The 17248-nt window shown below is 38.5% G+C and overlaps 1 protein-coding gene across 1 annotated transcript in view; it reads left to right on the forward strand.

Annotated features, from left to right (window-relative positions):
- USP12 (ubiquitin specific peptidase 12) overlaps positions 1 to 13035 on the forward strand; it is a 28721-nt gene extending 15686 nt beyond the window's left edge. The window contains exons 4-9 of the mRNA XM_063305748.1: positions 668 to 891; positions 2140 to 2216; positions 2515 to 2598; positions 8103 to 8300; positions 10914 to 10992; positions 11342 to 13035. Of these exons, the coding sequence (XP_063161818.1) occupies positions 668 to 891; positions 2140 to 2216; positions 2515 to 2598; positions 8103 to 8300; positions 10914 to 10992; positions 11342 to 11443 (764 nt within the window). The 3' untranslated portion in view covers positions 11444 to 13035. The remainder of the gene's footprint in view (positions 1 to 667; positions 892 to 2139; positions 2217 to 2514; positions 2599 to 8102; positions 8301 to 10913; positions 10993 to 11341) is intronic.
- Positions 13036 to 17248: the final 4213 nt, after the last annotated feature.

Genomic DNA, 17248 nt, shown 5'->3' on the forward strand with positions numbered 1-17248 from the left:
ATTCCAGAAAGATGCTTTGGAGTATGCAGTCGAAGAAATACAGCACCTATCGGTAGCTCTTTAAAACAGCCACCTCTTCTTGGGATCATACTAATGAACATATATTTGCTATTGGGTGGAAGCAGGTTCGTGTACTGCAAATATCCTTGTCTGTTGTTTGCAAAAATACTTTCAGTCCCACTTCAAGAAGTTCCTGTCAATGATGCTAGCAATACGAAGTCAGGAGAAAAAAAAAACAGTTCTTGAAATTTTAATCATGCATAGGACCAAATTCCAATAACACACCTGAAAGAATGTAAAGTGCTAGAGCCCAGAATATCTGTTCCAACCTGTTGCAGTTGGTTCTAGGGTATTTTGGGTCACACTAAATGTATGATATAAAGTTAGGAGAGTGAAGTGAGAATGTTGAACAAGGCAAGAATTCAACTGGAAGACTCAAGGCTTATGTAGCTCAACCCTCTGTTTCATATAATAGCAAACCAGATGCTATAGAAAGTTGGTTATGCAGGATATGTACAATAGCTTTCTGTCACTATTGTTTCCCAGCAATTTATTTATTTTATTTATTTATTTAGCACATTTTTCCACTGCCCATCTCAAACATGACTTGCTATTTAAGCGTATTTATCTACCCAGGAAGTAGACTAAATGTATCTTTTTTTTGTAGAGCTTTTCGACAATTACATGCAGCAAGATGCACATGAGTTTTTGAACTATCTACTGAATACAGTGGCAGATATTTTGCAAGAGGAGAGAAAACAGGAGAAACAGAATGGTCTACCTAATGGCAGCATTGACAGTGAAAACAATAATTCCCCAAATCCAACATGGGTTCATGAAATCTTCCAAGGGACATTAACCAATGAAACAAGGTGTCTCACCTGTGAAACTGTAAGCATCTTCTACAAATCACTCTTAATTTTCAGCATGGTTGATGAATATAAAACAGATACTGTTTTTGGCAGTGGATAAAGAAAGTTGGGTATAAAATATTGATATGAATTTGAGTTGTATGGTGATTTCACTAGAGTAAACAAATTTTCTTTCACGGTCTGATTTAATGGAATTGTACAACAGCTGTATATTTGTGTATAAGGACTTTTTGTGGTAAAGTAATTAAAATTTTTATCCAGAAAAAAAGTTAGGTGAGAAATGGAATTTAGAAAAAGTGAATATGGAAATGAGAGTAATTTTGGTGTAGTAGTTTGGTGTAATAGTTAAGGCACCAGGCTAGAAAATGGGAACGTTTTGCACGTCTAAATTGACATAGATTTGGACCTTAAAAATAGGTTCTTGCCTATCTTCTCATATTCTTTCATTAATGATTAATAAACAAATTATCTGAGTTTCTTATCAGAGAAATAAATTTCCACTTAGCTTTTCCCAACTGATATGTTCCAAATATATTGGATTTCAGTTCACATAATCCCCTGTAGCGTGGCCAGGGGTGAGGGATGCTATAATATTCTGGGAAAACTTTGTTTCTGATTACCTATAATTTTTAAAAAGAAAAGTACATAATGTTGCAGATTTTAATTTAGTAGTATCTGGAGGGCCACAAGTTCCCCACTTACTGTGCTTAACCCGTGTTACTAAGAGTCTGTCCTTAAACTGTTTTATCCCGAAGCATTAACATGAATGTATCTCCAGATGTTAATTTGGGTAAGAACAAAATACTAAGCTTCCTCTTCCAATTGTATTCTTGCTTTTTTGTCAGTATTTGCACTGTATATTTCTACCCAGTTTTCTTCATCCACTGCCAAGAACAGCATACGGTGGATTATGTTTGCAAAAGATGAATTATATAGCCAAATAATTTGTTTCTTGTTGTTCACTGGAGATATATGGAGTTTAAGATGTTCAGTACTGAATTCCAAAAATAGAAGTGAATCAGTTTCTTCCAGTGTGAAAGGAGAAGTCAGGAGAAGATCCCTAAAAAGTGTAGCTTTTGCTGTGCTTCTAGTAGTGGAATATTAACAAAGCGGTGAAAACAATAGCATTTTTTCTCCAACACGAGAGAATTTTGTTAAATGTTTAGTTACCATTATTAGTTACCATTATTGCTTTTTATTGCTAGTTCAAGATCTTTCAAAACTGTGCATAAAAAGGATCATTGTAGAATTTATTTTCAACTTGCAGATAAGCAGCAAAGATGAAGATTTTTTAGATCTTTCTGTTGATGTGGAACAAAATACTTCAATCACACATTGTTTAAGGTATGAGAAATAGTTTACCACTGATTCTGCCCCCATAAGCATAGAAATTTGTTTGACATAAAGTAAGTATAATTGTTTTATTAGACCAGTTTAAGATTAATAGACCATAAAACTTTTTGTATTCTTCCTTAATTGAACTTGAACTGTTACCTAGTTTGTGTCATAGTGTCTCAAATATGTAATGTACAATTCAGTGCAAAATGTATTTCAATGAAAGAAATGATAGTTGTTGGTCTTTCAAAATAATTTATTCAAAAAATGGAGTTTTCTTAGTTCTATTAATATTCTCCTGTTTTAGGGGTTTCAGCAACACAGAAACCTTGTGCAGTGAATATAAATATTACTGTGAAGAGTGTCGCAGTAAACAGGAAGCACACAAAAGGTACCAAATGCATATATTTTGGGTGTTAACAATATATATAAATAATTCTTCTCAGTTCATATTTTGAGTTTTCAGGTTTGGTAATTGCCAGTGTGTTTATTATCTGCCTTAACTAGGTTATTTAAGTTTTGTGGGATTGTTTAATATGAGACTTTTGCTCAGTTGTCCGTATCCATAATGTTCTAAAATTATTTAAAATTTTAATCCTGATCTAGAGTTGTTTTTCAATTGATATCTTTCTCCATTGTATTGGATATGATACCAGTGTTGGTTGGATTATTTATTTCCAGTATTCATATATTTCCAAATTATGCAATTCTGAGCGGTTCATAAGATTAATATAAAATATAATAAAAACATAAATTCATGTTAATAACAGTCCTAAAACCAGAGTACAACAAAAATAGCCCTTGTCAATCCAGTGGTGTGCAAATACAGATGTTGGTATCCAAAGGCTTGGCAGAAGTGCCAGGACTTAACAGCTTTCTATAAAATAATTCAAGGTGGGCCACCTAGATCTGGAGAAGCATGTGCAAGTCATTTGGGGTAGTCATAACAAACCATCCCCTTCAGGTTACCCAATCCCTTCACCTCTTAAGCTGAGAGTACCCAACAGCATCCTCCCAGGCAAAATTAAGACAGTCCAGTTGGAATCAACTTGGAGGAGACAGCCCTGCAGATAACCTGATCCCATGCCCTACAGAGCTTTATAGTTTAAAAAAGTGACTTGTTCTTGGGATCTATTGGGAGCCAATATTGTTGTTTATTCGTTTAGTCGCTTCCGACTCTTCGTGACTTCATGGACCAGCCCACGCCAGAGCTTCCTGTCGGTCATCACCCCCAGCTCCTCCAGGGACGAGTCCGTCACCTCTAGAATATCATCCATCCATCTTGCCCTTGGTCGGCCCCTCTTCCTTTTGCCTTCCACTCTCCCTAGCATCAGCAACTTCTCCAGGGTGTCCTGTCTTCTCATTATGTGGCCAAAGTATTTCAGTTTTGCCTTTAATATCATTCCCTCAAGTGAGCAGTCTGGCTTTATTTCCTGGAGGACGGACTGGTTTGATCTTCTTGCAGTCCAAGGCAGTCTCAGAATTTTCCTCCAACACCACAGTTCAAAAGCATCGATCTTCCTTTGCTCAGCCTTCCTTATGGTCCAGCTCTCGCAGCCATATGTTACTACAGGGAACACCATTGCTTTAACTATGCGGGCCTTTGTTGTCAGTGTGATGTCTCTGCTCTTAACTATTTTATCGAGATTTGTCATTGCTCTTCTCCCAAGGATTAAGCGTCTTCTGATTTCCTGACTGCAGTCAGCATCTGCAGTAATCTTTGCACCTAGGAATACAAAGTCTTTCACTGCTTCTACATTTTCTCCCTCTATTTGCCAGTTATCAATCAAGCTGGTTGCCATCATCTTGGTTTTTTTGAGGTTTAGCTGCAAGCCAGCTTTTGCACTTTCTTCTTTCACCTTCATCATAAGGCTCCTCAGTTCCTCTTCACTTTCAGCCATCAAAGTGGTATCATCTGCATATCTGAGATTGTTAATGTTTCTTCCAGAGATTTTAACTCCAGCCTTGGATTCCTCAAGGCCAGCATGTCGCATGATGTGTTCTGCATACAAGTTGAATAGGTAGGGTGAGAGTATACAGCCCTGCCATACTCCTTTCCCAATCTTAAACCAGTCCGTTCTGTGGTCTGTTCTTACTGTTGCTACTTGGTCGTTATACAGATTCTTCAGGAGGCAGACAAGATGACTTGGTATCCCCATACCACTAAGAACTTGCCACAATTTGTTATGGTCCACACAGTCAAAGGCTTTAGAATAGTCAATAAAACAGAAATAGATGTTTTTCTGAAACTCCCTGGCTTTTTCCATTATCCAGCGGATATTGGCAATTTGGTCTCTAGTTCCTCTGCCTTTTCTAAACCCAGCTTGTACATCTGGCAATTCTCGCTCCATGAACTGCTGAAGTCTACCTTGCAGGATCTTGAGCATTACCTTACTGGCATGTGAAATGAGTGCCACTGTTCGATAGTTTGAACATTCTTTAGTGTTTCCCTCTTTTGGTATGGGGATATAAGTTGATTTTTTCCAATCTGATGGCCATTCTTGTGTTTTCCAAATTTGCTGGCATATAGCATGCATTACCTTGACAGCATCATCTTGCAAGATTTTGAACAGTTCGGCTGGGATGCCGTCGTCTCCTGCTGCCTTGTTATTAGCAATGCTTCTTAAGGCCCACTCAACCTCACTCTTCAGGATGTCTGGCTCTAGCTCACTGACCACACCGTCAAAGCTATCCCCGATATTGTTATCCTTCCTATACAGGTCTTCTGTATATTCTTGCCACCTTTTCTTGATCTCTTCTTCTTCTGTTAGGTCCTTGCCATCTTTGTTTTTGATCATACCCATTTTTGCCTGGAATTTACCTCCGATGTTTCTAATTTTCTTGGGCATATCTCCCCCTATCACTGTTGCCTTTTGCTTTCCTTCTTTCTTGGGCTACTTCTAGTGTCTCAGCAGACAGCCATTTTGCCTTCTTGGTTTATTCTTTCTTTGGGATGTATTTTGTTGCCACCTCCTGAACAATGCTGCGAACGTCTGTCCAGAGTTCTTCTGGGACCCTATCTACTAAGTCCAGTCCCTTAAATCTATTCTTCACCTCCACTGCATATTCCTTAGGAATATTAGTGAGCTCATATCTAGCTGATCTGTGGGTCTTCCCTAATCTCTTTAGTCTGATCCTAAATTGTGCAAGAAGAAGTTCGTGATCTGAACTACAGTCAGCTCCAGGTCTTGTTTTTACCGACTGTACAGATGTCCGCCACCTTTGGCTGCAAAGGATGTAATCAATCTGATTTCGGTGTTGTCCATCTGGTGAAGTCCATGTATAAAGCCGTCTCTTAGGTTGTTGGAAGAGAGTGTTTGTTATGCAGAGTGAATTGTCGTGGCAAAATTCTATCAGCCTATGTCCTGCTTCATTTTGTTCTCCCAGGCCATACTTACCTGTAATTCGAGGTGTCATTTGACTGCCCACCTTAGCATTCCAGTCTTCTGTGATGAAAATAACATCTCTTTTAGGCGTGTTGTCCAGTAGGTGCTGCAGATCCTCATAGAACTGCTCTACTTCAGCTTCTTCAGCATTTGTGGTTGGGGCGTATATTTGGATCACTGTGATGTGAGATGGCTTGCCCTGAATTCGAATTGAGATCATTCTGTCGTTTTTTGGGTTGTATCCAAGCACTGCTTTAGCAACTTTACTATTAATTATGAAGGCTACTCCATTTCTTCTGTGGTCCTCTTGCCCACAGTAGTAGATCTGGTGGTCATTTGATGTGAAGTGGCCCATTCCAGTCCATTTCAGTTCACTGACGCCCAGAATGTCTATCTTTAATCTTGACATCTCACCAATAACCACATCCAATTTGCCCTGGCTCATAGATCTTACATTCCAGGTTCCAGTGGTGTGTTGATCCTTAGAACATCGGATTCGCCGTTCACCACCAGCACCGTTGGCCGCTAGCCGTCCTTTCGGCTTTGAGCTAGCTGCGTCATCACGTCTGTTGCTAGTTGAGCTCATCCTCTGTTCCTCCCCAGTAGCATTTTGACCATCTTCCGACCTGGGGGTCTCATCTTCCGATGGTATACCGACATATCTCTGGTTGTACTGATCCATTGAGTTTTCACGGCAAGAATACTGGGGTGGGTTGCCATTACCTTCCCCAGGGATCGCATTTAGTCTGACCTCTCTGTCATGACCTTCCCGTCTTGGGTGGCCCTTCACGGTTTAGCTCATGGCATCATTGAGGTGCTCAAGCTCCAGCACCACGACAAGGTAACGATCCTTTGCTGAAGGGGAGCCAATATACTACCCATAATATAGGTGCTGTGCTGCCAGACTAGGCTTTCTCTATCAGTGTGGGCTGCTGCATTCCCCAGCAATTGTGATTTCCAAATGGTCTTCAGAGGTGGACCCAGTGCACTGCAATAATCTAATCTAGAGGTAGTAAGGGTGACTAGAGCCAGAGCCTCCTGCTCCAAAGATTGGTGCCCCAAAGTGTTCAAATATTTGGTGCAGTCAGTCTTGAATATCTGAATAAAGCAATGTGAAATATTATTTGTGCAAGTAGTTGTTTTATCCTTCAGTAGAAACAGCTTCATATACTGTATATTCATGTACCTGGGTAACTTTTATGTATAGATACTTGTATATGAATTTCTTTTATTCCCTTGGAGTTTTTGATGAGAATAACCTTTAATTAAAATTAAATTTTAGCTGATTACATGAACATTTATAAGGCTATTGTCTAAATTCAGGTCACCAATAAAAATTATATCAGATCCAAACAAAAAGGACCCTTTGTAGAATTTTGGTTAGTAGCTTCATAATCAGGTATTATTGCTAATAATAGAGTATTCAGTAATTCCTTCTCCAGGGGTATTAGTGTCAGTTAGTTGTAGTAACTTAAAAGTGGCAGTTTTCTTAAACTTCTTGGAGTTCAGCTTGAGTGAACGTCAACTAGTTTGTGCTAAAGCTATTTTTAAACCTTAAAATTTCTATCACCAACTTGAGCTCCTGTACAAACAAGTGGAATGTAAATCTACATATTAAGTAAATAAACTTTTTAAGAAAAGAAAAAGAGGAAAGAAGAGAGCATAAAAGGAAAAAGGAGAAAATTCTAGAACTGGAGCTATATTTTCCAAAAATGTTGTCCCCTGCTACTGTATAATCTTTTGACTGCCTTTTTCATTTTTAATGAAATTTGTGTGGCCCAGCAAAATATACTGCATTCCCATGTCTGATGTTTCTTTCCAAGGATAGAAAAAGCTCCTTAAAGTCCTACCAAATACTTTTTATACTTCTCTCAATAATTTTCATAGCTCCTGACCAGCTATTGGATGTCACATTGTAAGCATTATAACATTAAAATCCCATTTAAATCCCCAAATAACTTCCTTGGAAAGGATTACAGTGTCATGTTTGTTGCTTTTTGATGGCTGCTCCATATTGTAAACTACTGAAAGGAAGAGATTGTTAGTTCAGGCATCTTAGTATCATGGATATGTTTTCTCTCCCTTATATGCACACCTGTTTGCCAAGACTTTGAATATGTTTGCAAAGGAATCTGAAAATTTGTCAAAAAGGAACATCATTTTTCTTAGTTTAAAAGATTTGTAAGAAAATAAGATGTTTTATTTTCAGTTCATCATTTTGCAAGCTATACTGATTTCCTCATTAGCAGCTCTGTCCCAAATCTCAAAAATGTTTTTAACCTTGGTGTATAATGGCTAATGACTTGCTCTGAATCATTTTCACATAAATTTTGGGGGGGAAAATTGAAGTTTTATTGAGTAAATATTTTTAGCTTTCAGCAAATGGTAATATTGAGATAATGTATTGATAACAGAGTTTCATTAATATTGTTTTATGACTTTGCAGACAGGCAGCAAAATAGACTTTGAAATCTAATTAAATATGGTGATCACTTTAATTTTGTTTCAGAATGAAAGTAAAAAAGCTGCCTATGATTCTTGCTCTCCATCTGAAAAGATTTAAATACATGGACCAGCTACATCGATATACAAAACTCTCCTATAGGGTAGTGTTTCCTTTAGAACTTCGACTGTTTAATACATCTGGTGATGCCACAAATCCTGACAGAATGTATGATCTTGTGGCAGTGGTAGTTCACTGTGGAAGGTAATAAAATATGATACAACCTATTATTTTTTGTTGACTTACTGGAAAATAGTGCTATGTATGCACCGTTAAAAATCCTAAACATAAAGTTTGAAATTTATTACATATGTAGAGTTAAGTGACAACATTAGTGCTGGGTATATAAATGAGATGAAGAAAGGTAGCTCTATCCTCTTAACTCACTTCCCATTCATATCTGAGTGATATGATTGAATGCAGATGTTTTACATAAGTGGTAGCCTGTAACGTAGCAACTAATCGTATTTCTTCTGCAAAATTTTCCTCTTCAAAGTAATAGTAAGAAGTAGTCACGCCATTAAGGTGGAGTAGAGCAACATTTTTATACAGGTAGTCCTTGTTTAACAACCATTCATTCAGCGAGCATTCAAAATTACGATGGCACTGAACGAATGGTACTTACACCCAGTCCTCGAAGTTACAGCCATTGCAGCATCCCCATGGTGCATGACAAAATTCGGACACTTGGCAGCCTGCCCACATTTACAATCACAGCGTGCACTTCAACTCCCCCTGCTTATTTCCCTCCCATCTCTGCCATTTTGGCTGCCCTGTGCTCTGCCGCCTCCACCATCCTGAACTCCAGCACCCCAGCCATCCTGCACTTCGCCCTGCACCCCCACCGCCCTTGGTTCTGCCTTGAACTCTGCCGCCTTGCCACCCTGCCGCCCCTGTGCTCTGCCCTGCATTTCACTGCCCCTGCCACCCTGTACTCTGCCCACCCCGCACTCCGCCAGCCCTCCTGTCTCCAGCTGACCTTTACCATCTTCTTCGTCCCACTGCTGACAAGGTGCGCCTGGCCTGGCCCTTTGTGAGGCAGCTGCATGCAGCATTCCTGAGGCCTTGTGTGGCCAGCAGCTGTCTCATGAAGGGCCAGGCCAGACTGCCTTCTTCCTCCTGCTGCCTCATCAGCAGGAGGAAGAAGACAGTGAAAGTCAGCAGGGGCAGCAGAGTGCAGGACGGCCAGAAGGGCAGAGATGGGGGAGTGATAGGCGGGTGGGGGGTTGAATTGGAGGTGAGCACAGCAGGGCAAGAGAAGCATGAGGTCCTGGCCTAACAACCACATGGTCCTGGCCTGACGACCACAACCGGGACTACTGAAACTGCTGTCCCTAAGTGGTGTGGTCACGTGATGTTTTGCCCAATGACTGCATCGCTTAGTGAAGGAAATTCCAGCCCCAATTAGAGTCATTAAGCGAGGACTTCCTATATGTCACATGCAATCCCAAGGAATGTCCCTTTTGTGGAGTCCTTGGTGCTCTCTCAGCCTTGTTTTCTTGCAGACGTTTCATTGCCAGACTAGGCAACATCTTCAGTGCAACAAGACTCAGAGAGCACCAAGGACTCCACAGTTCAACCCTGAGCTACAAATATTTACTTCGATTAATGTCCCTTTTTTTCTGTGGTTTTGGCAACTTCATTTGAAGGCACTGGTTTCTCTCCAAATTGTACACATCAGTATCTCATTAGATTTTGGCATTTTCATTTCAAATCTCATGAGACTTTGGTCATTTCTAATTAAACAGAATCACTGGTTGGTCCAAGAACCTAGGAGTAGATGCTCCAATGCCCAGAAGTGTCATATTGCTGGCCCTTGTGCTGCTTATGAATGGGACATTGGTGAATGCCAAAATGGAACTAAGACATAATTTGTGTTGCTAACTGTAGTACTACTAAAATGATAATGTTTTCATTTTTACTGTATATTTCTTTCTATAGCTACTAGTTTGAACAACACTCAATTCTTTTAGGAGGAAAATAATATATAAATAATAACTTATTTAATATGAATAATAATAGTCTTCTAAGATTCATCCCTAGCAAAGTTTATTCAGTAAACAATAGAAAAAAGGTGTCTTATGAAAAATATCTGATTTGGAGTGTTCTTCATTAAATTATGTTGAATAACTCGTTCTATAATTACAGCACAGAATATATTCTGTATTTCCTTACTGACTGTATGTGTGTGGGTATCTGTACGTGTGTTTATAGTTCAATGTTATGCTATTCATGTTCCTAAATCCTGCAGTTTTCTTAATTATTAGAGAAAGGGTAAATTCCATTTCTAGATAGACTGTCAGTATGATAAAGGAATAGTTGGCAAGAAGTTTCACTGTTATATGTTAAGAGAAGATAAGTTATGAGGCTGTTAAAATTGGGTGCCACTGGAGGGCAAAAATTGTATCCTGCATTTTTAATTATTTCATAAATATGTATTAGTGGATAATTTTAATTCTCTCTTTTAAGGAGCTTTTATGAGTGATCCTTTCAATTGCCTTCATCTGAGTATCAGTTTTTGCCTGAAAGTTGCATTTTAAAAGATGTTAATTGTCATTACTTTGGATGTATAATTTTCTGTACTTTCATTAACAAGAAAATTACATATTGTTACTTCTTTAGCTTAACTGTTCATCAGCTTTTTTCCTCATATAAAATCTTCAGTACACTGGCATAAAGATTATGCTGGTTTAGGAAGGAAAAAAGCAGTACTACTAATCAAAGATTCTCCTTAATACAATGTTATGTTTTTTAAAAAAAACCCTACATAATATTGAATTTGAAGATGGCATAACATTAATGACTTTCTTTTCACAGTGGACCTAACAGAGGACACTATATTGCTATTGTGAAGAGTCATGATTTTTGGTTGCTCTTTGATGATGACATTGTAGAGGTAAGAATTATTATGATTCATTGATTGTAAAATGTATTCACTAAACTTATGTTTTGGCTATTTGGTTTTAGATTACCAAAACTAGAAATATTTGCAAGGAACTTCCATTGTTGCTATTGGTATGGATCTGCTATTTACCAAAAAAAATTAATTTATGCATATTTTTCTCAGTAATGCCTCTGTTGCTGCAAGTGACAAACCATTTTATAAAATGCTGCTGCTAAAGTTATCTTATATTTTTGCTACAAAATTACAAAATGTATGTATGTATGTATGTATGTATATATATATATATATATATATATATATATATATATATGGAAATGTATACCCTTCTATTTTGTTTCAGAAAATAGATGCCCAAGCTATTGAAGATTTCTACGGGTTGACATCAGACATCTCAAAAAACTCAGAATCTGGTTATATTCTCTTCTATCAGTCCCGGGACTGAATGTGTCTGGTGAAAAGTGACTTACTGCCTTTTCTGGATAACGTGAAAACTATTTCTTAGAAGAGAGAAATGCAGAGGCAAAAGAACGACAATGCAGTTTGCACTGCAACAAACCCAGGTATTCAGAGAGGCTTTCATAAAATCTTCATATTATGCTCCATGAATTTGCTCAGGGGTCATGAGGATATGGCTGATGCATCACCAATGCACAGGGAAGCAGATGTCAACTACTCTTGTAAGAATTTCCCATCAAGCAAATTGTATCTAACAGACTTGATCAGAAGTCCAATTTTGTGGATATATTTTCATAATCTTTGGCATCTTTGATTTCTTGTCAGTGTTGCATTGAATGCAAGTGCAACAAAGCAATATAAATTTGGCACATTAATTTGTTTATTTGATATTACTAAAAGTGCACATGATTCTTGATCTTGATTTTACCTATATTCAGTTTCTAGATTTTTTTGCACACATAAACAGAGAGTTAGCATAACAGCTGCCTTCTTGGCCAGAATAAATTTATAGCATTTGGTTTTGAAACTAGAACCAAGAAATCAAATGTGTTTTGCTTCTTGTAAGAAGCTTATGTTACAGTAATAAGTACCTTTATGGGAACAGTTTTGAGTTTTAAACTTTCTATGGGGAAGAACTTGATTTATAATTATAATTTTATTTTTATTTATGCATTACTGCAACTTCTAGAGTTTCTGTGTTTTATATTTCAACAATTTTTGGAACCTAGATTTGTATATTAGATTATATTGGATTTAAATACTCTTTTACATTGTTCATCTAAAGATTTCTCAGAAAATAGAGTTTCGAAACCTAAACTAACCAGGAGAAAGTATGGAATTTGCTTCTTTAATAAGGAGCCAGTGTCTCTTGTTGTATGTTTAATGTGTGTTATTTAAGGAATTTGAAGTGGAAATTTCTCTGACAGTGTAAAACAGATTATGTGTTTTATCACTGTAATATGCTAGATGGTATACCAATTTTTCTTTTCTAAGTCTTCTAAACACTTTGCAATATAGGCCAGGATTGCCCATGCTTAAGTAGAACCAGGGTGGCAAATGTATGTAATTTTGGACTTCACTGTAACATTAATTAAAATGTAAACTAGCTTCAGAATATCTCAGTTTCTGTGAATGCAATGGATATGGATAGCTGAAAACTCCCAACAGTCTTGTGATGATTTTATCCACTAAAATTTAAAAATTAAGAAAAGGAATATTTAAAATTTGGTTATTTTGATCCTGAAAGTAAGGGATCTCTACATCACCGTTATGTTGTCTGACAGTGGCTGAATGTAATTTGATGAAACAAAGCTAAATGCACATTTCCAGTTAGAGCAATTATGCCTTCATATTTTGACACTCCTTTTCATCATAGTTTTGTTTTGCTGGCAGTGTTAGTATGAAACTGTTTTTGTCTGCTGCTATAATTAATGCATTCAGTTTATCTATACAATTTAGCTCAGGAAATTAACGTCATCAAACTGAACAGATTTTCAACAGTAGGTTGTTTTATTCAACTAATGTGAAAAGATCATGTTAAAATGTAAAGATTTTTTTATTAAAAAAAATTAAAGCTTTGTTTCAGTTATTCTGTCATGTTGCTTGGGCAGAAAAAATACCACTAGTACAAAGACTTCTATAAGAACTATTGAGGAGAATTGACATTAATTTTTAAAAGTGATTTATATAAAATCACCCATTGTTTAGACTATTTGTGAATGTCATTACTGCATAAAACTTTGAATCTGGGCTTACTGACTTTCAGTGAAAACACTAGTACAAGGATAGATAACTTACTGCCTTCCACATGTTTTGGAAAATAACAATTATCATCCCCCAATATTGGTGGTACTAACTGGGAGTATGCGATTGTGATCCTAAATTTTTTTTGGTGCCTTTGAGTCAGTGTTGACTCTTGGCGACTGCCTGGACAAGTCCCTGCAATTTTCTTGGCAAAGTTTTTCAGAAGTAGTTTGCCATTGCCTCCTTCCTAGGGCTGAGAGAAAGTGACTGGCCCAAGGTCACCCACCTGGTTTTGTGCCTAAGGTGGGACTACAACTCACGTCTCCTGGTTTTTAGCCTGATGCCTTAAACCCAACACCAAACTCTCTTTTTTAAAAAAAAAACGAGGAGGCTAGTCTACATTGCACCGAGTTGGGCTGAGAGAAAGTGACTGGCCCAAGGTCACCCAGCCCGCTTTCATGCCTAAGGGAGGACTAGAACTCACAGACTCCTGGTTTCTAGCCCAGCACCTTTACCACTAGACCCAACTGGCTCTCCACTGGCTCTCTTATGATCCTAAATGTCACATACATATTGTTTATCTCTACACAGTATGCTGAGCCATTTCCTTACTGGAAATCAGAAGAAGATTAACTAATTTTGGAATGAATCAACAACCTGATTTTAAAATGCTATGATTCACACAGGTGTCATCACCAGACATATTTAAAATTAGTCACAGGTACTTTTAGGACATCAGATACCTTAAGATGTGGTTAATGTAAAATAAAAGTAGGAGTTTCTGATCAACCCATAGTGGAGAATTCAAATTGAAGGCTTATCCGGTTAATTTTAAATCCTAAGGCTGTGCGGTCCTTCAGGTTCAAAGTGAAACATTTGGAGCATGGATGCACATATGGCATTTAACAGAAATATCTTAAAATATATGCCTCTTTTAATATTATTTTTTTATTTTTTATTTAATTAATTTTTATCCTGCCTTTATTATTTTTATAAATAACTCAAGGTGGTGAACATACCTAATACCCCTTCCTCCTCCTATTTACATATAAAATGTTTAAATCACCTCAATCTTAAAAGGCTCTGTGTGGTGCACAAGTGCAATAGCAACAATCCAATTCAATAATAAAAACATAGAAATATAATAATTTGAGAATATCTACACATCTGGCACCAATGATTTCCTTCCAATCAGGGGCCAAAGGCTTTTTAGAATGATCGGGATTTTACTAACTTCTGAGCAGCCATAAAAATGGGAGCCATCCTCACCTGGGAGGTGTGAGGAGAGGGAGCTGTTCACAGGATGATAATTCCCCCAGAGAATGCCTACTTTTGAGTCTCCTCCTACCATACTTCTCATTAAGTGAGAGCCAGGAGGCAATCTCTGTTCACTTGGATTGGTCAGGCAGAATCTATTTGGGTTAGGAAGATCCAGGTAGTCCTCGTTTAGTGATTGCAATTGGGACTGGCAACTTGGTTGTTAAGCGAAGTGATTGCTAAGTGAAAAATCACATGACCATGACTGTGCGTATGATTTTACTTCAGCTTTCCTCTGCGTTACAGCATCAGAAGGATACAACCCAAAATGGCAGGGAAGGTTTCAGGTACTCGTGAGGATGCCGGGTAAAAGGGCAAATCTTGTAGCCTTTTTCCCCCATACCCCCACTCTTTGGAATGCTCACCCCATCCCTGGCATAATTAGCAAGAAGAGAATTGATGCTACTTTCATTGGAAAGGAAGTGATTACAAAAGAGTAAGCTTGCACACAATGGGGAATACACAACTAAAGGAATATGCTAGCGCGGACTGTTTGCCCTGCATGTTCACTGTGAGCTGCCTAGGAGTGAAACAGAAGCCTTGAGTGTGAAACTGATTAGCATCTGGTCAATTTCAGGCAGCAGCAGCTAGTTGGCTGGAGGGTTCTAGTCAACTAATTAAGGTCACAGAGCTGAGCTTGTTAACTTGCCCTTAACTCAGGAAGTGATCGCTTGTTTAAGCAATCTCTCTACCCTGCCAGGGAGGAAAAGGAAAAAAAAATGGGTCAGGCACAGGACAAGGCTTCCTAATGACTGTACTGCTGAACATGTGACAGATGCTGCAAAGGTCATAAATGTGGGCATTGGTCGCAAAGTTACTTTTTCATCACTGTTGTAACTGCAAATGGTCACAGTCTGAGGCAGTTGCTAAACAAGGACTATCTGTACCAGTCCTGCCATGATCCCTGAAAAAGATGCCTTTAGTTAAGGTACTCCTGGCAACTATTGTGTATGTACCCATCCATGCTGTGAATTACCTTCTCCCTTTAAACCTCAAGGGCTGCACAGCCTTACTAAATGTAGTTTAGCATTTCATAAGATCTCTCTTACTGCTTGCATAGCTGCTTGATCACAATTGGCCTGATCATACAACACGCTAAATCAAGATTAAGTCAACCACATTTCCTCATATCGTAAAATACAAAGACAAATGCTTTCCAAGTGTAAAAGAAAAAGATTGAGACTGTTGCATTAGAGTTTCTGCTAAATAATACATCAGTGGCAGTAGTTCAACATTGTCTATCAAATATACTTGATCTTTGTTTTTAATTTTGGCTTATTTTTGAACTTTAGGACATTTTGGTTTGTTTTTTAACATTCAGCACTTTATTGTGCAACCTAATATAGCACAGGGAAAACATAGGCACTACTATTTTGCATTGTTTCACTATAACTGATGTATGCATATACATATCTACCTTGTACAAGTAATAATATTGCAATTTTAGACTTTAAAAAAGGAAAGTGATAAGGAAGACTATTTGAAAATTATTTATATATTTTATAGGCAGCTTGACTCCCAACCACTCTGGGCAGCTTACAATGAAAAGCAGAAAATATAAACCACACGGGTGCACGCACACACATGCAAATCATGAATGTCTCCAAAAACAACATATGGCCAAAGAAAGCATCCAGCAGCAGCTCAACCATCCCTCTACCCCAGAGCCTGGAAAAATAGCCAGGTCTTTCATAGCTTCCTGAATATCATCTGGTGAGAGCCATCTGGATCACTGGAAGGATATCACAGGCACTGTGACAGAAGTCAAGCTTCCTGGGTCCCATGACACTGCTTAATCAATGTGACCCAAAGTGCAGACACTTTGCCTGATTACCCTGGAGGGAGGGAGACAGGTGGCCCTTCAGATAACCAGGCCTTATACCATGAAGGCTTTTATAGGTGATAACCAAATTTTACCTGGAAGCCAAGTGGTAACCAGTGCAGCTCACAGAACAGTGGGATCACACAGGCTTAATGAGGCATGCCCAACACTGCCCACACCGTAGCCTTCTGGACAACCTGTAGCTTCTGGGTGGTCTTCAGGGGCAGCTCCACATAGAGCACATTACAATCCATTTGTGAGGTGACTAGGAATGAGTGTCTGTCTGAAGGGCTTCCTGGTCCAGGAAAGGCACAGCTGGTGCAAAGGCCCTCTTGTCCGCAGCTGCCACCTAGTATTTGAGCAGGAGCTGTGAGTCCAAGATGTCCCACAAATTGCACACCAGACTTGAATGGGGAAATGCAATCCCATCCAAGACCAAAAATGGAAGAACTCCAGAGCTAGGGCGCCTAAATGTTTGTGGCCAGTCTTACTGGGATTGCGCCTGAATCTGTTCCTCCCCATCCAGACCTGTGCAGCTCCAGACACTGGGACAAGACTTCAACAGCATCACTTGGTCAGCCTGGGGCCAAGATATATTATTGGGTATCATCAGCACGTTGATGATACCTGATCCCAGACTGACAGATGACCTAACCTAATGATTTCATGTAAATATTAAATAGAAGAGGTGAGAGTGTCAAGCCCTGCAGCATCCCACAAGTGAGGGACCATGGGATCAGTCTCTCCTCCCCTGTTAACACTGACTGAAACTAGCATGAAGAAAGGAGAACCACAGTAAATAGAAATAAAAATAAAATAGGTATTCTGCAATCAATGATAGACACTGTGCAGATCATCCCTGATACTCCCTATGTAAATTAACATATTAGTCATGGTAATTATTATTGC

Source organism: Candoia aspera, chromosome 5 (genome assembly GCF_035149785.1).
Source record: "Candoia aspera isolate rCanAsp1 chromosome 5, rCanAsp1.hap2, whole genome shotgun sequence".
Classification (NCBI taxonomy): Eukaryota; Metazoa; Chordata; class Lepidosauria; order Squamata; family Boidae; genus Candoia; species Candoia aspera.